Below are 23,244 nucleotides of genomic sequence, written 5' to 3' on the forward strand. Positions count from 1 at the left end.
GGCAGTCTTCTGTAACCTAAGAGAATACTGGCATGGTACAATTCCATCTGTTTTGTGCCATCTAGAAGACAATCCCCACACTTTCAAGATCCTCATCAGCAATTTCTATGTCAGTTAGCAACCAGTAATTACACTCATGCACTCAATGTAGTCAGTGACTGCCCAATCAACAGTGCCATGTGAATATATTTACAGGGATAAACCACTCTTACTCAGAGATAAACAATTCTCACTCTTAACTGTATTTACAGCAACCGCCACAACAATTAATATAGTGGAGAAATTACTTCAAAGTAATTTCGTAATATGTTTTTAGTGCAGTCAGGTCTGGCTGTTTCTGGATAAAAACCAACTGTTAAAACAGTTATGATATAAGAGACTTCAGGAGGGCACAAAGACTGCGCTGTACCTGAAACAAGCTATTGCTTGATAGTGGCTCCTCTAGTAAATCCATCAGAGGCCCACCACAATCCTGCAGGGTCTGAAGTGTCTCTCATGAGGAGAAGCTGAAAGCCATGTCTGTTAAGTCCAGTGATGGGGTAGTTCAGGGATATCTCTGCTGTTTGTATACAAATATCTGAATGGAGGGCACAAAAGAATATGCAGCCAGGCTCTTTTCAGTGTTGCTTTATGACAGAGCAAGAAGCAGTGGGCTCAAACAGTGTGAAACACAGGATGTTCCCTGTGAACAACAGGAAACACTTCTTCACTCTGAGGGACCAAGCACCAGTGGGAGGAGATTGCCAAGAGAGGTCTTGGTGTCTCCATCCTTGGAGATGTTCAGATGCTGTCTGGACATTTGGACATAGTCCTGGGCAATTCCTTGGGTTGCAAAATGACCTTTAGAGGTCCCTCCCAACCATAGCTGTTCTATGATTCTGCGAATATAGTTAATATGGTAGTAATCTTAGTAAGAATTATGCAATTTCAGCTTCAGGGGTTTTTTTAAAAAAAATCAGATATTCTCAAAGGCCAAATAGAGTGCTGGTGTTCTTCCCCACCCTCCCACCTTCACTGAAGCAGTGTATTGAAAGAAAGGCTTCTTGTATCAAGCTAAATTCTTATTAATATGTTATCCCATCAACATTTAGTACTTACTTAGGCTGAATTGCGAAGTTTTAGTCTGAAATCCTTGTGTTTTAACTATAGGAAAATATCAAAACCTTTCAAGTTCAACTGCCCAGTAGTTACTACTATAAACTGGAATTTTGGACTGATTTTTTTTTAATGCCAAAAGTCCCAAAGCAGATGGTCCTTTCACAGAGCAACTTGGTACTTAAGAACTGTGATTTTTCCATGTTTCAATCTGACAGTGCTAAATCAGCCTTCTTCAAAAGTATTTTGTTCCTAGTATTTTTGGAGGGGAGGCATTATCTAAACCATAAATCATCTTAATTCATTGTTCTGTGTTTCCTTTTAGGTAAAAACTAAGTACAGAGGAAGTTACTGTAGGATTGAGATTCAGCCTTCCTGTACAGTGCATACAGCTTTCACAGTAAAAGCCATGGATTGAGGTGGAACATGAAGCAGTGCTTACAAAGTTCTTTCGCTTTTAATGCCACACAATATTTTACAAGAACACCACAAGCCTCACTAAGTAGGATTTAGGCAGTTTAAATTAATTTTTGAACTCATAAATTTAGGTTCATATTTTTTAACTCTTAAATTAGGTTTGGGGTGGGGGGATTGTGTTTTGGTTTTGGGTTTTTTTAAATCAGTTCTGGTGTTTTGTAACATAATTCTTGCACATACCTTACCACATTGTCAAATACACTAAGTGAACATAAAATACATTTGGTTTTTGTTCCAGAAATACTGAATACTGAGCTCATTGAAGATGTGTGGAATCAGCAGGTGCTTTTAAGTGTTCAAGTACAACATTTCATAACTCCGTAGGAATTTCTGTTTTTCCTAGGGAAGTCTGGGATCTGGGTAAAGAGGACAGATTTGAATACACTAATGCCTATACTTTGTAACAATGCTAGATCAGCTCTGATAGGAAGCTTACAGTATTTCCAGTGTCTTGAGAGATTTTAGGTGACAGTCCATGAAACAGGGCGTCCAGGTAAGTGCTAATCCCCATCAAAACTGAACCTCCTCCCATGATCCAGGGTGCTTTGTCCCTATTAGGACTTGTTCAGTTCGGCAGCACAGGAGGGTGCCCATTCTGCAACTTGGGCAACAGCAACTTGATCAAGGTGCAGTGATATAAAAAAGTGCTACCATTTTAATCACAAGGATGAATCGCCAAGAGGGCTCTGCCCTACTGCATTTCTTACTGTTGCGGAAGCATTTCCTATTAAAGATAGATTTAAGAGATGTAGTATCTTCCTTACAGAAAAGTTACTGGACATTTTTCTTTCAATTTTATATATCAACATCTAAAACGTTAAAAGTAACTTTTTTAAAAGTTTCAAAAGTAGCTAGAGTACTGCCTGAAGTGCTAGTAAACCATGTTGTTCACAAGGATGTGCAATCCAACTACACATTAGCAGTACCAAAGAAGAGGCTGATTCGCATCTCAATTCTTGAAGGCCTGTTACCTAAAGTTGGGTGTTAGTCACTCAACTTGATCTTATATTTTTTCAGACCAGGTTGCTCATAGCCATAATTATTTTTATCTATACACCTGGGCACATATTTGTCCTTCTAGTGAAACTACTGGTGAAATATTTGGTTATATAGCAAATACTGGTTTTAGTGGCTTTACCAGCCTTTTATGATCTAGCCAGATGTGGGTGAGGGACCTAGCATAAAGAACGAAAGTTTTTATAGAAAATTGATCATTGATCATTGCTGCTATTTCAGCATAGTGCCCTAGAACAATATATCCATTAAAATGTTGAGTTCAGCTGGATGTTTCTTCATCAAACTCCTTCAAAGACAAATTAATACTTTTCCATTTCTGAAAATCCATTTGTGTCCCTGTTTCAACATCCTCTAGTACAAAGCTTCTGATTTTGATCACTGGTAGATTATCAAATATCTTGTACTTCACTATGATCCCCCAGTCATGCTGACACTCAGTATTTCGGCAATGCATGTTGCTTTTTTTCTCAAAACCATCAAACTGAAAAGGTTTCCTGTGGGGCTTTGCTCCTTGAACGCATCACCTAAGACAGTGTGATGAGATACCTGAAACACATGCCAGAAACACTTAATATTAGAAACAACATTCCTCATTTTTTGTTGTCATTCCCCTTCCCTCCTCAAATACATATTCTCCCTGTTAAGGCACTTGATGTCATCCAGGAGGCTCACTTTCCAGCCTCTTTGGCTCATTGCTCTTTTTTTCCCCCATTCATGGAATACCAGGTACTAGAAAGACCCAGACCTGGGCTTATCAAAACAAAAAAAAAATTACTGTGTATCCCCAGTTACCAGCTTACACATGTTTGAACTTAGTAAGCTTTTTAAAAACTGTGTTTGCAGCATTTGAGCCACGTCCCTGAAACTAAGAGAGTAATTCAGACAATGGACAAGTTTGAGAGACTCCTGTTTTCCATGAGGGGTCATGCAATTACTTCAGAGTGGTAGAAAAAATAACCCTAAAATGATGAAGGAGTTACAGTTATTGTTTATAATATAGATAATAAAATATTAAAGAAATTAACAGCCTTATTTGAAAGCATATTTACAATCTGAGCTTAGGTCTGAAAATGATAGATCTTCTGAAAATGCAGTTTGTAGGGACTATTTAAAAAACTGAGGTGTTATTTGCAGAGTACTAAGTAAAACCACTTACTGAAGAGTTTTCTGAACTCTTGGCTCTATTTGCACAGGTATAGGTGATAAGCCAGGAGCACAAAATACAGTAAAAGTCAAAGGTGCTTTAGATAGTCCTTGTTTTTTGTCAAAGAAATGTAACCAAGTTTTCACAAAGCTGAGCTATTCCAAACTCCTTGCAGAGTTGGGAATAGCTCAGCTATAGTGAGCACCCTCTACATTCCAAAAGCAGCTGATAAAAACAAACAAAAATTTGGCAAGGGCCTGAAGGCAGCCATGGTAATGCTCAGCTGTGACCTGAGGCCCCTCGTGACATTGCATGTGTACTTTTCAGAGAAGCACAAATAGAAGCAGCTTCAAAAGAACAAAAAAGCAGAACTATAAGGGCTCAAAGTCCTCAGAAGAGCCTCTCTTCCATGATCACCACTTTCTGTGTGTAAAGATTATCGCCTTCTTTCATCTACAAAGAAACGATTCATGTTTAGAAAGAGTACAATCATAATGTCCCTAGGATATACATAGAAGCAATGTGAACTGCACCTACAGAATGGAAAACAAAATAATACTGAAGAACTGTAGGGCTTTTCCTGTGAAACCATGATTTACCTTGCTTTTCAAAACTCAAACTTGACCTATAAGACGAGGAGTTTGTAAGCTGATCCCAGTACTTTGTGTAGATAATTTTCAGTCAACAGAAATTGTGGGAGAAATATCTCAACAGCAGAGAGACTTCCATCTGATGCTAATCAGGAAAGTAAATATCCAGTAGTAATTCTAGAAGGTTATGTTGTTGAAGATCAGGGGGTTTTCCACAAAATTTGTCAGAAGGGCTTCCGAAGGGCTTCAGGAAAACTAAACTGATTCCTACCACATCCCATATTTACACACCTTGGATAATGTCATATTACATCATATCATATCATATTACTAGAAGTCGTCTCAACTGTTCCTGTGGTTTACTGATTTACTCAGAATTTCTATTCTCCTCCAGTTTGCACAAAATAGCCCACTTCCACACTGATAAACAATGCAGTTAGTTCAATAATGCTGACTTCCCTGGTGATCATGGATATAGGTTCCTTTATAGAAGGAAACATACCTTTATAATTCTGATGTCATCTGTACTGCAGACATATGCTTTGCAATTTCCACACAAAAGATTTTTTTTCCCTTCTACTATTTCTTGTTTTGTTTTGTTCTTCCTGGAATCTTGTAGCATCTTTTCCTTCATTTGCAGGCCATGTATCTGCAATAAATAAATAAAAATCAAGATCGTTATGAAATGAAGTCCCACTGTCAGCCTAAATGTGACTTTGGGCATGTAACATCTAGGAACTTATTACTTAAAGCGCACAAAATGAAACACACTTCTGTTCTGTTCTGTCAACTCATACCAAGACAGAACAGGGTACATTTGTCAATTTAGAATGCAGGGCTAGAATGAGACTATGTGATGAACAGCATTTATGCTGTTTGCTCCTTCCTCCCCTCTAACCCCCAACAGCGCCTCTGGTCTTAAGGCTGGTATGTCAAGGTGAACCCTTAAGTCATGTGAGACTCTACAGCACAATAACACTGCTGCTCTGGGAATCTCGCAGTTTGGAAAGAAATCTACAAAGACCGCAGAAACTGCAGGCAGAGAAAGAAGGAACAATGCACAGCCTGTAGCTGAGAACCAAATGCAGGAATAGAATCCTCCAAGAAGAAGTAGGAGCAACTGCACCAAGCCTTGGGGGTAGGAGAAGAAATGTCGTAAAGACCAGGGGCCTTGGGCACCCTTTGTTGCATAGCTCAATCTCTGAAAGCTTGTCTAGAAACACAGGATGATCTGTGAGTCCAAGGGGGTATGGGAGAGCTCTGTTAGTTAGCTCTCCCATACCCCCTTGGGCTCACAAATCATAGTGAGTTAGTAGTACCTGCCACTGCCTTATCCCAGGCTTCCCTGAGCCCTGGGGAACATCACTGACACCAGCCACCAGCTGTATTTAACTCCAATCACTCCCACTCTCTGGGCCCAGCCATTTTTTAACCAGCAAAGATTGCACCCATCCAAGCCATGAACTGCCAGTTTCTCCAGGAGAATGCTGTGGGAAATGGTGTCAAGGTCCTTACTGAAGTTCAGAGAGACACCAAACACAGCCTTCCCCACATCCACTAAGCAGGCCACACTGTCCCAGAAGAAAATCAAGCTGCTCAGGTAGGACCTGCCTTTCATGAGCCCTTCCCAGGTGGGCCTGATCCCTGGTTGTCCTGTACGTGATGGGTAATACACTTAAGGTGATCTGCTCCCTAATGTTCCCTGGCACCGAGGTCAGGCTGATGGGGCTGTAGTTCCCTGCATCTTCCTGGTCCTTCTTGTAGATGAGTGGTCACACTGACCAACCACCAGTCACCTGGGATCTCCCTGATTATCCAGGACTGAAAAGTGCTGGAAAGTGGATTGATGAGCTCTTCCACCAGCTCTCTCACTACCCTTGGGTGGATCCCGGCTGCCCCCATAAAACTGTATGTGTCGCAGTGGTGTAGCAAGTCACTAACCACTTCCTTTTGGATTATGGGGCTTTCACCCTGCTCCCTATCTCTGTCGTCCCGTCCAGCTCAGGGGGCTGGATATCCTGAGAGCAACCAGTCTTACAGAGGCAAGCAAGGCATTAAGAGCCTCAGTCTTTTCATCTTTGTCTCTATGTGATATATCCAATAAAGAATGGGGATTCCTCCTTAGCCCTTGGTGATGCTCCATATGAATATCCAGTTGGGATTTGGCCCTCCTGATTTTCAGCTGCAAAACATCACAATATCTTTGTATACTGTGCCCAAGGCCTCAAACTCTTACTCATGAGTCCTCTTTCCATAAGCAACAGGTCATAAATTCTACCTCTCACTCTTAAGTTTTTTGCAGTTACTGTACAGTTGATATTCACAAAATGGCAGTACACAGTATCCCTTCTCTGCTGACCTAGACTTTGTGAGAAATCAAGTGCAATGAACATTTCCCTTGGGTTATCACTTGGCCCCACGTAGAACCCTAGTAGGTGAAGGTTGATATACAGATTATGCCTTTAAAATTTGAGTATGAAAATTGCACAAATCACAAACCTTTCTTGCAAATGTTGTTTCATCCCAGTTTTGTAGCTTTTCAATAGCTGCATTCATAATTTCTTCCTTGTAACTGTTTAGTTTTTCATTCTCAACTACTTCTGTTTTACTTGTCACAAGGATGCACTTGCTGTCTCTTGCCCTTCCACAACCTACATAGCAACACATTTACGCTCTTTAGTTACTCATAACAACATATGCAGAAGTGACTGCTCTGCCACGAGACTATTAAGCACCGTCTGTAGGGCTGCTTTTGTTTGCAATGTTCAGATTCAGACAATTCTGAAGAGCGTTCTTCAAAAACGAACCAGAACAAGATGCCCCCTTCCAGGTATCCTCATGGATATACCCTAGCCAGTACTATATTGTCTGCTTCTGTGGCCTCCCTGTGCTGAGTTCAGGCATGCTTTAAAATACAATTTTTGTGTAGCATCTTGCTGTCTTCTTGTTATGTAAAAAAAATGTAAAGGAGAAAACTTCATCTCAGTCTTTCTCAATTAGTTTTCAGCCCTGCTAATTGGTGTCTAAAAAGACCTAAAATCCCCATATATCACAAAAACCTAAGGAATTGGAAATATTGTGCTGACAAGAACACAGACAACAACAGCAAGCACCTTCTCTTCTACCTGACCATGCCCACTGCCTGCCTGTTTATTAAAGCTGTGACAAAGACAAAATTCAGGGATCTCATACCAGTTTAGCAGTATTTCAGTTATAAAAAGAGTTCACACTTGCCTTTGAGCTTTTACTCCACAAAAATCATGACTGTGGTTGAAACTGACATAACCTCTCTTCTTTGCATCTTTGATGGCTTCTTCATAAAAAACACTATCCTTTCATCCCTAAAAGTCAATTTTGGGCCAATTATTTCATTACAAAACACAGATAAGAAGGTCGCAATACACAAACCCTGAAAGTAGCGTACAGAGTAATTACAATGGAAATCACATTAAATTATGATGTTGACTGCTTGGGAAATAGGAAAGAATATTGCAGATGCACCCTTAAAAGAGCAGGCAGTTTTACGCCACTTACGAATGTGAGGCAGAAATCAGGATTTAGTGTGGCTCTTCATTCCCCTCTACCGGCCATACTGTAAAATCACCAAATTTAGGGCCGAAGTCACAACAGACTTCTCTGGACAAGCAGGGGAGACAGACACAGGGTGTCTTTCTTTTGGTCCTGAATATTAGAAATCTGCACGGGTGAACGCCTCATGTACCTCGGAGTAGTTGGGTTGGTAATAAACCACGGGGCTGGGGAAGGCCTTCAGAAGCCAAGGCAATACAAGAAATTCCATTGCAGCAGTCCTTTGTAAATTGTCACAGAATGATTTGTAATATTTCTGACAACAGTTCTTCTAGCCATAGTTCTGCTTATATGCAATTGTCAACCTGAGGTATCAGTCCTCAACAGTTCAATAACCTTGTGCAGCATGGCTATTTACCTGTTGTCAGTCAGACAGCATCAAGGACTTGGATCTGTGAACAAATTTATCATGTCCCATCATTCACTTGACTTTGCTCTAAAGCACAGAGAAAGAACAGCAAGGCAAGCATGTATTGCTACAGTATTTCCAAGATGCCATTTAGTAGCATTTCATGTCCATTTCTAGGCCAAAACAGGTTTCTACAGTAATAGCTCTGAAATTCCATACCTCTGACTTGGATCATTTTGGTGACATTTCTGAAGTATTCATAGAGCACCACAAGGTTGCACTCAGTAATATCAATGCCTTCATCAGCAACAGATGTAGCAATTAACAGTCTGATGTCTTTGTCATTTCTGAATGCATCCAGTACACCCTTCTGCATTACCAAGAAACTGTGTCAGCAAAAAACCACTGAAGAGCTCCTTGAGCAAGATACTGCATTTGCTTTTACTTAAGTGATTAGAAATTAGTACATCCTTTTGATCTGGAAAACTACTTCAAGTTCAATATGCAGCTGGGTGTATATCATACCCACTGACCAGGGAATCCTATTGATATGTCACAGGAATTATCAACCTGGGAAACACAATTTTAGACACAACACCCAGATGATCTTTATTGGAGACACCCATGCAGCTTAGTTAGTTAAAACCCGACCTAACTCTGAACTTAAGCCATAGGCAATTCATTTTAGCTGTAGCTTCTATTCTATCTTAAAATGTCTTTCTGCCATCCAACACAACATAAGAGAGGGATCTATAAAAGCAACAGAGATAATATGAGAATTAATCACAAGAAGATATGATAGTGAAGTTTCTAAACTGCTTTTCAACCAGCAGAAGAATCATGCAGAAAAGTATTGTTCACAGTGTTACTGCTGCTTTAACCAAAGGTTCTGGACAGAAAATGCAAGCATCTCCTTAGGATCTATTCAAGGTCTTCCCAATATGGAAGAATGCAAATGCAAACCTGCATGACCTTCCTCTGTTGTAAGGGCACAGAAGATGAACACAGGAAAAGCAGAACATAGCAGCATAGCCACCAGTGATTTAGCATATCTTAGTGCAAATCTGCATACATGTTTTCTGATCTCTTCTTCCCTTACCCATCAACACATCGGGCTTTATGTGGCTAAGAAGAAGGTTTCCTTCTATCCACTTCTTCAAAGCCTGGAGAGCAAATCAGTGAGTTAGATTCCCTGTGCAGATGAAATGCTAGTTTGTGATAGGTAGAAACTTAAAGGCTGGCTAGAGAGCAAGCAGCCTTTAATTGCTAAAAATTTGGCATTTTTCTCTTATAAAATAACAGGTCACTGAATTCTACACCTCTAGCATCAAAAGAAAGTAGTTGCTATTTACAAACTGGGCTTTTACTACACAGTGACAGTAGCACATTCAAACTGCTCTTACAGAAGAACAAAATTCAGCCAAGCTACTGTAAGCCTTTAAGTCTAAAATGGAAAGCTGCCAGCAGATGCTTGGTGTTGTTAGTTTGGACTTTAGCCTGCTTTTAATTTTTTTCTGGTCTGCAATTCATCCAGTATGTCTGAATGAAAAGGATAGAAAGGGGGCCTGGGTCATTCATCTGATAAATCTGTTTACAGTAGACAGAGCTGGTATTTCCAGTAAATGTTTTAATCTACTCATGCTAATGATTAGCAGCACATTAATGTCAAGCACGAACCTTTTCTGGGAGCAAGGTATTGTAAGGGGGGAAAAAACCATCATCCAGCCTAGATCCTTGATCATAGGCAAGTATGAAATAGACCACTGATAAGAAGAGTCCTGAGAACAACTGCTGCACAAAGTTTTTCCTTTGTCTTGATCAAAAACAGGTGCTAGGGCACAGACCTTCTTTAGGTCTATAGGAACCCTTAGAGAAACGTATAAATACCTCCTGATGTGCAGCCAGTAATGGAGTAGAGCTGCTGATTCATAACACCACTACCTTGAAGCCAAAACTCTTAAAACATTAAAACATCTTACATATTATTGTAACTCACTGTAGGCTTAAAATCAAAATCTGATGGTTTAATGGTCAACTAGACATCATGAAAGACACCATAGCTGTACTGTAGTTTTCAGAAAAAGAAAAAAACCTCACACATCCTGCCTCAGAGCATCAGGGCTTAGGTAGACACAGTAAAATAAATTAGAAGGATCAAATACATGCACATTTTTCTATTTCAGATCAAAATGGGAAGGGTAATATGATGACTCATTTTATTTTCCCACTTCTCATTTTAGGAGTTTTAAAAACAAATGTCATACAGCTACTAAGGCTCTTGTCTTGGCAAAGAGAATAGTGCAAGTCTCTGGGTTATAGTGGTATGCTTCATCCAGGATGCAAGCAAGCTCTTCCAACTTTGGATTCTCATTTGACTCATCTTTTGAAAGGGCAGTCAGCTCTTGTTCTTTCTCTGAAAGAAAAAAAACAAATGGTTTCTTGAAAAATTTACCTTTTTTAATGCAGAAAGCAGAATTCCCCCACAAACCTACTTTCAGACAGCACACATTATCTTTAGCTTCTTTTTTTATTTTCTATTCCGTTTTTTCAGATGCAAGCAGGGAAATCTGTTAAATGCAACAAAATCCCCAGAAAAAAACAAATTATGAATATCTCACATTTTGTAGCAAACTGACATGAGAATTTCTGTGATATACTGTGTGTCAAAAGACAGCAACAAAACAAACCCAGCTCTTGCACTATTTCTTCTAAGAAAACAACTGAAACTCAGGGGGAGACAGACCAGTGATTTAAAATTGCAGTCAACACTGCAACACACCAGACCACAGGCTGGAATATAGCCCACTGCTAACTAAATCAGGTCAGGAAACAGTGACAACCTCTGACTTTCAATAAGAAAAGTACAAGGGCCACCTGCTTCTCCGCAGAAGACTGAGACTGGCCAGGAGGCTAGGCGGTGCACTGAGCAGTGTATGTTGGCTTATCTTATGCTACCAGCACCCGTGATTGTAGACCATCCTCCTACTTGTGGGGCACAGCCGTATGGTCTACAACTGGCTCAATGGTAGGAGGATAGTCTACAGTTGGCTCAATGTCTGCTTCTAGGTGAACATACCTTTAACAGAAGGAACAGAATGACTCTACGTCTGTATGGAAGGAAAGAGGATACACACTTACCTGCAAGTGTTCAGTACAATGAAAAGGTCTCCACAAATACTGCTCTCCTTCTCCTTATCTCCCAGTTACAATAGTCTGCATTTCTTCTGAGTGGAAACTATCCACTGTTCATATCTCTGTGTTCCAAAGTAATTCTTGTTGATTTGGGGGATGGTATCTATTAAAGGAGAGAAAAAAAAACATTCCTCTTGATTAACAAATAAAAAGAATTAGCTTTTATTAGAATTAGAATACATTTCCCACTAATATTGGCTCTAAAAAGCCTATGCAAAAGAGGAGTTTTATGATACAATTACAGAACTACTGAGGCTGGAAGGCACCTGTGGAGGTCTTTAGTTCAACCCTCTGCTCAAAGCAGATCACCTAGAGCAGGTGACTCAATTCAAATGGGCTTTGAGTACTTCCAAGGACAGAGAGTCTACAACTTTGGGCAAACTGTTCCAGTGTTTGACCACCTTATAGCAAAAAATTTCTTCCTGTTGTTTAAATATTTCTGTTTGGGCCCATTGATTGTGCCCATTGCTGCTTGTGTCCCACCTCTGGGAACCACCTGTGAAGAGTCTGACTCCGTCTTCTTCACTCCCTATGTTTCAATGTATACCCAGACGTTACCCTAAAATTAACCCAGTACAATTCAACTGAGGAATGTGTGTACACACACACATCTGCATGGACTTAGTAATGAAATCAGAGCTCACTTATCCTGTAAGAAGCCCATGGTATTAAAAAAAAACTGCATGGTCCTTGAATTACCACCTACTGAACAGTTTATATTCATTCATTAAATAGTCCAGAAGCAAAATGTCCCGGGGCTGTCCTTGAGGCAGAACTAGGCAGTACCTCTTTGCTGCATACACACTCTACCTGAGTGCTTCATGGGCTACAGTAACTATTACCCTTCCACAGAAGGGAAGCCACTGTCATTCATAAAAGAGGAACTGTGATGCAAAATAAGCTTCAGAAGTGTTTGCTTAATGTAACCTGCATTTTGAAAATGTCTGTTCTTTGATCAGGCTTCTTGGGTTTCGGTTGTTTTGTTGGGGATTTTTTTTAATGTGTGAGTGCTCTAATTCTCCTTCCTGCCCCAGAATATAATTCACTCTCAATTATCTGGGAAGTGGAGGGCAGGGGGTAAATCTAGAACTGAAGTAAACAGGTATAAAGCACTGCAGTCAGTGTGCAAAAAACAGTCTAAACACAGACAACATCCTTTAATCCAGAGCTGGAGAGACCAAGGCTGATCCTGAGCACATCCATTCATGGGTCTCTGCTCTATACCTCCTTCTGCTCTCCATTTTTTTTATTAAGGTCACTCACTGGACATCACTTAGGAACTCTGCAAAAGCAGAAAAGAGCAATTTGTTTCTGAAGGCTTATAGAATTAATCTCATGATCATGAGACCCATTTTCTTTTCACAATCATGCATCTCCTCTCTGCAAACCTTCCCACCAGAGTAGCTCCTGAAGCTGGAACCCTACTGACAATTGTTTCCTTTCTTGGGCAGCCATATCCTCTTTCCAGTGATGTTTATGTTGCACAGATCCTACTCTGAAACATTACCTCAAAGGCTTTTCAAAGGAAAACAATGGAGACCTGGTAAAAAGAAATAGGAGTACCCAGAAGCATAAAGAGGACAGAATGGCCACCAGAAAAGGTGGCCAGAGCAACCCTAGAAATAACTCCAAGTGCAACTTTGAGACCAGAGAAAATACAAGAAGTGTCAGAGCAGCAAGTGTGAAAATTAACTTTTGCTGTAAGGGAAAAATTACAACATTCAGAGTAATACCACTGTGACATTTCTTATTTTCCTAACAGAGACAGATTGGGTGTAAAAGATTTGGAGAAATGTTTAAATAAGAACACACAGGTATTACTCATCAATGAAATCCAGCCCACTGCATTTTGAATGCAAGCCCTTTTGTTTCAGATTCTTTAAACTCAGAAGGATCTGACAGTGTCAAAAACACACTGTTTTTAATTGCATGTGGCAGACTGAAATTTAAGTAAAAATGTTTATGATTGTCAAACTAATCAGGTATAACAGGAAAATATTGATTCTTTTATCTGTAATCTCTTATTTAGGAAATATTGGTTAAATGTAACTTAAAATTAAGGAGAAAGGAAGTGAAAAAATAGTGTCTGTTCTAGCAGCTATAAGGATTGACACTGATTTAATCAAATACTGAACTGCAATACAGGCATATTACAGCAAGTTACCCACTGAGTAAATCTTCCTCATCAACACTTCTGTCTCAGACATCAGACCAGAGATAATGTCTGCAAAGTGATTCTGAGCTCGCATTATAATCTGATATCTAGAGAAGAGAAATATAAGTCAGTGTACTGAGTAAGTAAAACATTCCCTTGAGAAGCACAGAACAAATTCTTATCTAGACGAATGCTACACATGGTGCTCCATGCAATCACAATCAAGTTTACTGTTAATGAGCATTGCAGGTGCACAGAACAAGCAGTCCTCAGTCCTCACTGGCAGACCTGAATAAAAACTAGAGATGGTGCCTCAACAGCAAAGAGAAAATATGCCCAAGTGGGCACTGCCTTACTGCAGGACAAGAGATTGCAAGCCTAAACTTCTTCCAAGCTAGCAGGAAATGAAGCTCCAGCTTAGTTTTAAGCTTTTATCTTAATCTAAATAAAGGGCAATTTAGTAGCTGCCATAATCATGGTGCTTTGCAACTCACAGGAAAATAAAAAGGAAGCCTGCTTACGTGTTTCTGGCTTTTTCCCAAACCTCTGCAGATCTTTGTTCTCTCTGACAGTGGATATGGCCTGCATGTCAAGGTAGGAGTAGAGGGTACAGATGTGCTTTACAGTTTCATTAGTGCTCTTGGCATTACCAACTCCAACAGAAGCAGTTAAACCTACAATCCAAGCACACACATGAATAGCAGTGGTTGCTCCTTCATCACAAATGGAATAAAACCAGGAGACATTGTTACCAGTCACCAAATTGCCACCATCTTCAAAAACATGGAAACAAAACAGGCAAGAGAAGTATACAAGAAGCAGGCACAAAAACTTAAGAATCATATCCTGTATGTACTCATGCGTACTCCAAGGCATTAAAACTTAGAGGATTTAAACTTAAAATAAACTTTCCAGCCACTTAAATCCATAATGAGGTGTATATGTCAGTACTTGTCATACAGAGGAAGAGCAAACCCACACCCAGACCCATCCTTTGATTCATTCAGAGATGTCTTCTCAGCTGGATGAAACCTCATGCCAGCAGAAGCAGCGCCCCCATTTTATTGGGAAGAAAACAGCAACAGAGAGGTAACAAGGAGATTACTAAATTACATGCTTTCCTCCCAGTTCAGTTCTTCCATTTGCTCTCAAGTACTCCAGTCTTTGTTATGCTTGATCAGTCTTCCTTGACAGCTGCAGGGAAGATGTAACATGGGAAAAAAGCCTGGAAGTGTCCAAGAATGAAAAAATGCTCCAGATGCTACCATTTCCATTTGCAGCTGTTGCTAAATGGGAGTTTGAACTGGATCAGCACAAAAGGCAAGACTTTGCTGACTGCATTGCAAAACACTTTCCTCTAATGTTTCCCACTGACGGGCTGGGCCTTACCGGAGGCAGCTGGTTTGCAGAGGAGTCAAATTTTTGATCCAGGTATGTGGTCATCAACACATTGTGAGGGTGGTTGCCTGTAGTGTTGTGGCACTCGTCAAATATCATCAGAGTGAAGATGGAGAGGGAGATAAGGATCCCTTTCTCCATGCTATTCACAAGAATCTGGGGCATTAGCACAATGATGTCACTGTCCTGTATAACATTTTCTACAGAGATATTTACAACTGTTTCACCACAAATTCCTTGAACAGAGTATCTAGAAAGAAGATGCAAGAAACAGGATAAGAAAAAGAGCATCTTGCAGGTCATGGAAAGCTGGAAAATTGGGCTTTTCAGCAAGCTTGAAAGTTACTAAGTTTCAAATGTCAAAGAGTTGGAGCTGGCAGTTTGACCACAGAAGCTGAGAACAACAAAAAGAGCTGAGGGTAAATAACTGGATTTTCAACTACCGCTAACAAAAATATATCGTATTTGAGGAGTGATTAACTTGTACATTTAAGCTGCATTTGTCAGTTCACACGTAACATCCCTTTTGAGTACACGTCTGGAATCATGGGACTGCTTCTGCCCAGCAGTCTCCTTTTCCCATAGCTACAAGGATACATATGTGAATGTTGAGTAACCAGTTCCCTCAAAATCCAAAGATATAGGTTGTTAATGCCCCTCTAAGCAATTCGCAGTCCCATCTGAGAGATGGACTAACACTGTCTGACTAGCAGTTGAAAAAACAAAGTTTGGGTCCTTCCATTTAGAAAAGAGAGACTCCGAGAATGGCAAGAGGAATCCCACTGCTACTGCCAGGAACTGCCTCAGCTTTGAAAGCAGGTGTCAAAGGAGTCTCAAGAGAAAACACACCTCACTCTTTCAGTACAGAAATAGTTTCACCATTTCCATAGATGTGCAACAATGAGTGCTTAAACTCTCCAGAACCAGATTTCAGACTCTCCAAACAAAGTCTGCCAAGACAATGCCATTCTTGCAGATACTCATCATCCCGATGTTGCTGTCAAACACTCTTGTTCACCAGTAAACACATTACATCTTGCCCTAGCCACAGCTGACCTATAAGGCAGTTTATTTTCTGTGGAGGAAGCCACCAGGGAGAATGACACCCACTTCTTTCATAATGCTGCCTGAATACATTTTTCTGTTGCTCATACACTGGCACTTTGGTTGCAAGGAAGACAACTTCTGCCTTTCGTCCTGAGGGAGCGTTTTGCAAGTGATGCTCACTAATCATAAGTGCCACAAAAGTTTTTCCAGATCCTTCAAAGAACAAACATGAATGGTAAAGGACTAGTATGAAAAGGTGCATTTGTAAGCAGCAGCTTGTCTCATTTGAATGCCTTGTAACAAAGGGGAGCTGACAAAGGGGCCAGTACTCTTCCAGACTTGAACACATTTGGAACAGATTTGAACACAAGCATGTTGCTTACTCAGGTGGGGAATCACCCCTTTCTCTCTCACAGTCTCAGTCTGTAAAGGCCAATAAGCAGTCACTGGGGATTAAAATCCATTTGCAGCTGTATTTGAATTCTTTGAAATCTCTGAGCCTGTTTTTCACTCTTAGCATATGCTCTCACATCAAATCAGACTATATATATAGAGACGAGGCCTCTTCAGCTTCCATACTTCCCCAGGCAGCCTTGCTCCTCTCCCACTCATTTTCCTTTGGCCCTCAGGCTTGCTGTGCCAGGGCTCTTCTCTGTCCCTGCCTCAGTTATCCCACTTTCCTCCAGAGCTCAGGGGAAAATTAACCTCTCTGGATGTTGTACGCATTGCAGTAGAGAAGAGAGGGGAGCCTCAAGATAACTCATCCTATTTTTCCTTCAACTTGCAAATTTCTTAAATATAATGATTATTGACTGGCTTAAACTGAAAAATCCACTCTGAGGAGTGAGAAAGCAGAAGTCAGAACATGGAAATGAATGCTGAATGTGCTGAATACAAGCACTGACGTGTCAACAGACATGTTTTGCCAGCATCTGTGCTGCCCATGGTCATTAATTGTAGGGCAGATCTGGATCTACTGCAAGGAAGACAGCTTTGAAATAAATGGCTGAAGAAGTCTGATTCAACCTTTACCATTCCCTATGCTTCGCAGCCATATGCACCAAGAGAATTTTTCTAATAGTTGTCTCCTTATCTGTGGGGGCACAAATCAATGTGTTTTTCCCACAAAAAGCAGGCTGTACAAGCTCAATCTGGTAGCTCCAAGCCTTCTTTGGTTCATAAACAGATGAAGACTCATAGATGCTTTCTAGGATAAAACAATGTTTTTGTGAAGAGTGCTGCAATAAAAATGTGAAAAATATGTTGTGCCCCATATAGTTGCAATCTAAAATGATAAAGGTAGAAGCGTCCTTGCAGTCTACACAGAACATTCTCTGACAGACAAGCCTTTTAACAGGACAGATGCACCAAACAAGAATTTTGTGCAAGTTTAATGGCACACTTTTGTTACTCGTCAACTGTGATTCATAAAATGAAATAATTTAAGGTCTTGGCTGACAACGCTCACTTCAGCTGGTCTTTTTTCAACTCAGCATGCAAGCACAAGGGATTATTTTTTCCCCAAATACATGCACAGGATTTATTTTAGCCTTCTGCTCTACAGACTTTTGAAATTATTACTTTCTTAAACTGTGGTCTTGTCAGAGTGTTTGGACTTATGGAACAGGAACTAGAAATAACTGGTGGAGCAAAATTTGCCATGACAGTCACTGCACAGATCCTTTGCAGTCACATTCAGTTCTCTAAACTGGTTAATATCAAGTCATGTGTGAATTAATGATATCAGGGAAGAGGTTCATAAACAACAGGCTGGTGTTTGGGGACCTTTTTTGATAATGTGCTAACAGAACAACTTTTCACTAGACATGTAATAAATGAGGGGCAAGCCCTAATAGTTGCTAAGCCCAGCATGAGATCCTTTAAACATTAAAATAGAAGACAGTTAAATCAAGTCAGAGATTTGCACAAATTCCTCAGTACCTTCCATTGTGGTACACTACCTCTGTGTCCTTCAGGAATCTAAGGAAATGGAAAATACCAACCACAAACTTTTAACTTCTTAAGACTTACCCGAAACTGAAGAGAGATTTTTGCTCAGATTATCACATTCTGCTTCTTCAGAAAATGTCATCATGGTTTCAAAGTAATTCTCAGAGACATTTGTCATTTCACCATCAATGTCTGCCATTATCTGTATAAATGGGAAAAAGGCATGTTATTGATCCCTATGATTTTAAAATGTATTTGCTGTGACAACAAGGTGAAGGAGTTGGTTGCTGGAAGAAAAAGACTACATAAAATGATGCTGCATACAGGCTCCTTTTCAAGGAAGATGGACACCATTGAGAATCTTGGGTTTAGAATAACCATGTGCTCAATGCATATTTAACAACTTCCAAAAAACAAAGGAGACAAGAGATTGGGAGGAAAGTTTATCCTCTGTGTTTAGTGACCTGAAATCACTGTGTAACATGGACATTACCACAAGCATGAAAAACTCTTAGAAATTCAAAGAAGCTTTGTAAATTCAAGATTCTGCTCTCCCTTACTCCCAACCTTGCAAAAGGACCAAGAAATTGTAAGAATATATTCTTTATATTACACAATGATCCAAAGAGAAATTTTCTTTGGTGTTATAATTAATACTTTCTCAAAGAACCATCCCAGGACCCTGCATGAAGAGTTTCTTTGCAAACAGAACATATGATCACAAAACACTGCTTTTGGAGTCGGAGAAAGAACAGATCTGCACATCAGTCCAGCTCCAGAAAGCACACAATATCTGCAATTAATTTCTGGTAATGACTCTTCTTAACTGCCAGCAGTAAAATGTCTCCAATATGGACAGTGTTTGTCCAGTAGGCTGACTTTGGCTTCACTGAGTTGGATCTTAGAGGAAGCTGCCCCAAAAGACAGTAATAACTTTAACTTTAAAAATACAATTGTGAATATATAATATGTATTGCCAACAGCTACACAAAATAATTTCTATGTACATATAGGTATTACTGTTATGTATTATTTAACCTATATTTTAATAAATTTATTAATTATGTATACAACTTTATGCATATATAGTAATTAGTTATCCAGAAAAGAAATTACAACCTCTGACTGCAGTGATAAAAAAATTTCAAAATAAGAAATATAGTTGAAGAAGCCACTTAAATATAGCTTATCCATTCTGCTAACTGAAAAAACAATTCAAACAAGCACCTAGGGAGATGGCAAATGTAGATATGAAGATATACACTTTATCCACTTTATCTAAAATCACTTTTTTAGGAGCAAAATAATGTATTCTTCTCTAAATTCTTCTATGCTGCAGGTTACTTATACAAGTATTTTTCAAGGGGGGAAAGGTAAATTCAATGACAAAATTTGATAATGACAAAATAATTTCAATGACAAAAGCAAAGTCTAAGACAGACAATTTTGCACTTTTACAAAATATGAACATAATAACCTGGGAAGGGCTGCTTATTGATTTCTCATAGAAAAAGGTATATGATCTGTTCTGGGGATCATAGAAGTGACTCTCTAGACTATCACATTACTAGTCATATTTTATCAGAAAATATTGCATCTATCACAACTCAAGCAGCCAAAAAGATGGCAAAAGCTGAATTAATAAGAGAAGAAAGAAGATAACTATTTGGCTATTTTTATGCTTTCAGAGCCTGTTCTGCCTGATTCTCTTTACCAAAAAAAAGGTACCATGCCTAACCATTTGGCAGGAAAAATAGTCAAAAACTAATTTCTGCCTGTTTGTAGGACAGTATTTGTATTTCATTTTATATAAAAGACATTTAAAAGAAATTTTAAAAGGTTTTTCTTTTTTGATCACAAAGTAGTCTGATGGTATCCTTCTAAATAAGTCTGATTCTCCTGAAAAAGAAAATAAATTACTGTCTGGTACAAGAATGGGAAAAGAGCCTCATAAAATCAATTCACATTTTACCTTCTCTTATATTCCACGGTTCACTTGCATTGTAATATCCTGCATTATCCAATGCCATCTGAAGATTTTTGGGCCAGTTTTCCTTATCTGAGCAACAGATGCATTCAATCAGTTTTGTTATCCCAGCTGCCTTGCTTCTGTATTCACCGATCTGCATACACCACAAACAGAAACTGCTGTAGGTTCTGAGCAGTCAAACCCACTGCTCTGTGCTGAGTGGGTGAATTTGTTATGTTTGATGCTCAGTTGAAAACTGCTCTTCCTTCTCAATGAATCAAAGCTTTACAATAAACTTCAGCCATTTACCCACTACAGCTTCAATTCTGGCAGTTTAGTTACACACTAACCTTAGCTGGGCTATAACAATAGATAGGCTATTTGTTTGAATATTTGTAAATGGTGTGAAACATCACAGAGCTATTCTGCCAATTTCTGTCTGGCAAAGTCTCTCTAATAAACTTTCTCTGCCATAAATTTCTGAGGCTTTCCATTTCAGAATAGGAAAAGAAAAAGTTATGGAATTATGGCAGACCTGTGGCCAGCCATCGTCCTCACCCAGCCACCTGTCACACAGGCACTGATTCATCCCACAAGCGAGGCAGCCAGCACTTCTCTGAAGCAAAACTAGGCAAATACCAGGATTTTACCATACCTGCAGGATCTCATCACACTCCCTCTCTATCAGGCATGTGTTTATGTATGGCATGATTGCTACAGGATCAATTTCTAACATTGTTGCTTCTATCCGCTTCAACAGCTGCCTGTGTAGCTCCAGTTTTTCCAGTTTTTTGAAGTCCCAGTTTTCAATTGCTTCTGCCAGTCCAGTGTAACCTTTCAGAAAAAAGAGACAAATCATTACTGTGAATTCAATCTCTGGCTAGAATAGGTAGGAACAGCTGAAAAAAACATTTTCTCAGCCACACTGGAGAAATTAAAATTATTTTTTCCTGTAAATGATAAAAATCTAGGTGAGCCACATACAATTTTTATCTAATAAGTGATTATTTTCCTTTGTAGCACTTGTATGTTTAGTATGAAAAACCCTGTGCTAAAAGAGCCATAGCACCTACAAAAGCAAGAAAGAGCTACACTATGTCACAGGTCATATTGCCATATCACCAAGCAACTATATCTACTTGCGTCTTTCAATCATACAATCCTTGGAATTCTTGCATTCCATGATACTCTTCCACAGGATTCCCAGAGCAAAGGACACTACATAGAATCACAGGATGTCTGGTAGTCCTTTATTTACCTGCATTTTATCTTTTACTCTTGTCCTTGGCTCCACCGTCCTTCAAAAATCCCTACTGTAGTGGAGGCAAGCCAGTCCCTGACTGAAAGCAGTACAGACACCTGCAATCCAGACAGTCATCAACCAGCTGACAATACTGTCCTGGAACAGACAGCAGCAGGGAAGCATATTGTAAGGACCTGTGTGATTTGCTGTGTAGGATTCTGAAGAGGACAAATGCACATCAGGGTCCCAGAGGAACTTGTGGTCAAACAGAAGGAATTTGCCTAACTTCTTATTTCCTTTTAGAAGAGCAGGAGAGTGGCATGGATACTTACTACCATAATGTTTTTAGTCTAAGTATTACTTACCCCTGCATCTGCCAAAAAGAAGAATAATACTAAATTCTAGTCCCCAGCCCAATTAACAACTACTTGGGATAGCACTTTGAACCAGAGGGCTAACTGTTTCAATTTTTGCTGAAGATAGACCAAACTGAACACTACCACCAGGCTCAGTTCTGCAATTCAAAAATCAGGACTATCACATGGATCATCAGGATTATCATCAGGATTATTATTATGGTATAACGTTGCTCTGGACCTAGTACTTGCTTTAAGGGATGAGTGGGCTACATCCAAGTGATAAGAAACTTTGTAATATCTGTTCACTGAGATAATTACTCATAATTAATAGTGAGGAAATGAAAACAAAAGAAGCTTATGGAATGAGATGGTGGGGTCCAACATATCTAATAAATCACCAACACGGATCTATGACACAACGTACATATATAGAGGAAAGCTGGCAGATGCTCCTAATTTTATACCTTCTCTTCTGTTCCATTTAATAAAGGAAACTGGATTAGGAACTTACACATCAAGTAATTATAGGTACCGTGGAACAATCACCTTTATGAACTACTAGTGGTTCATTAGTTCTTGAAACAAAAGGCTTTTAATGCCACTGAGTAATTTTTAAAAAAAATTTAAAGTCACTTAAGACTGTCGTTAAGTGAAGTTATCCCACGCTATCAGTCAATCCCCACAGACCTCCTGACCCATTTGCCTTTCTGCTTCAGAGGACTTAGCCTCGTTTCATTGTATTTGGTAAGAGCAATGGCTGTCTTGTTTCTTCTATAAAGGCTCTGAGACGGGCGAGTCTCCTGCCAATGACGCTTTCTCCATCCTCAGAATTGTTCCAGATGCTTCACTTCCTAACAGGCTTATTTCCAGGCTCTGTCAGCTTGCCTTTTCCTACAGCATCTGACCTGGTCCGGCAGGACGGGCGGCTGAGCCACGGCCCGGGGAGCGCCCCTGCCGGTGCCGGGCGCGCCGGGCGGCTCCGCGCAGCTCCCGCAGGGCGCGGGCGGCAGGGCGGCCGTGCCAGCCCGGGCAGCGGCGGACTGAGCCCGCCCGGGGGCACTCACCTGCTGCAACCAGGGCCTCCAGACAGCCCCGGAGCCAGCCCTCCGCCTCCAGCAGCAGCAGCACGGCATCCAGGAGCAGCGCGGCGGCCGCCGTCACGCCCTTCCCCTCCTCCTGTCGGACTCTCTCCTTCACCTGTAGCGAGAAGCCGGCAGAGGACGGGCAGTGAGGGGACCGCGAAGGGGCGGAGTGGGCGGGCGCAGGGGCAGCGCCGCTGCCGGCTCTCACCGTCGGACAGCCGTTCCGTCATGTTGCTGAGGGTGTACACGGGGTTCAGGCTCCTCTCGGTGTAGCGCCTGTAGCACCGCAGGCTCCGCTTCTCCTCCCGTCATGGCCGGGCCGATCCCGGTCCCGCGACCCCGGCTGCGTGCGCGGAGCCCGCCGCAACCGTGTTACGGAGAGAGCTGGGTGAATAGGGAGTGAACCGCCCCCAAGCAGGGAGCGACAGGGAAAAGAAACTTCAGTCCAGCAGAAGAATGGAAACTGAAAGCAGTCTGGAAGGGGAGCACTGGTTTCCTCTTGCGTCTGTCTTTAGCAAAAGAAAAAGGGGACTGCCACCCCCACCCCAACTAATCGTATGCTCATCCATACGGTTGGAAAAGCTGTAAT

At 40.6% G+C, this 23,244-nt stretch overlaps 1 protein-coding gene across 1 annotated transcript; it reads right to left on the reverse strand.

Moving 5' to 3' along the window:
• Positions 1-201: 201 nt before the first annotated feature.
• RIGI (RNA sensor RIG-I) lies at positions 202-22,957 on the reverse strand. Its single transcript, XM_071424574.1, is given in 20 exon segments — positions 202-3,096; positions 3,099-3,135; positions 4,826-4,972; positions 6,823-6,974; positions 8,480-8,646; positions 9,329-9,423; positions 10,525-10,748; positions 11,353-11,418; positions 11,421-11,555; positions 13,617-13,714; positions 14,125-14,290; positions 14,999-15,255; positions 16,112-16,267; positions 17,148-17,259; positions 18,084-18,196; positions 18,198-18,204; positions 19,975-20,125; positions 20,627-20,805; positions 22,638-22,772; positions 22,864-22,957. Coding segments are annotated over 20 exon segments (2,667 nt in total). The 5' UTR covers positions 22,886-22,957; the 3' UTR covers positions 202-2,848.
• Positions 22,958-23,244: the final 287 nt, after the last annotated feature.

The sequence above is a fragment of the Agelaius tricolor genome, unplaced genomic scaffold (assembly GCF_023055355.1).
Source record: "Agelaius tricolor isolate 1412-34295 unplaced genomic scaffold, bAgeTri1.0.p SCAF_4, whole genome shotgun sequence".
NCBI classification, from domain to species: domain Eukaryota; kingdom Metazoa; phylum Chordata; class Aves; order Passeriformes; family Icteridae; genus Agelaius; species Agelaius tricolor.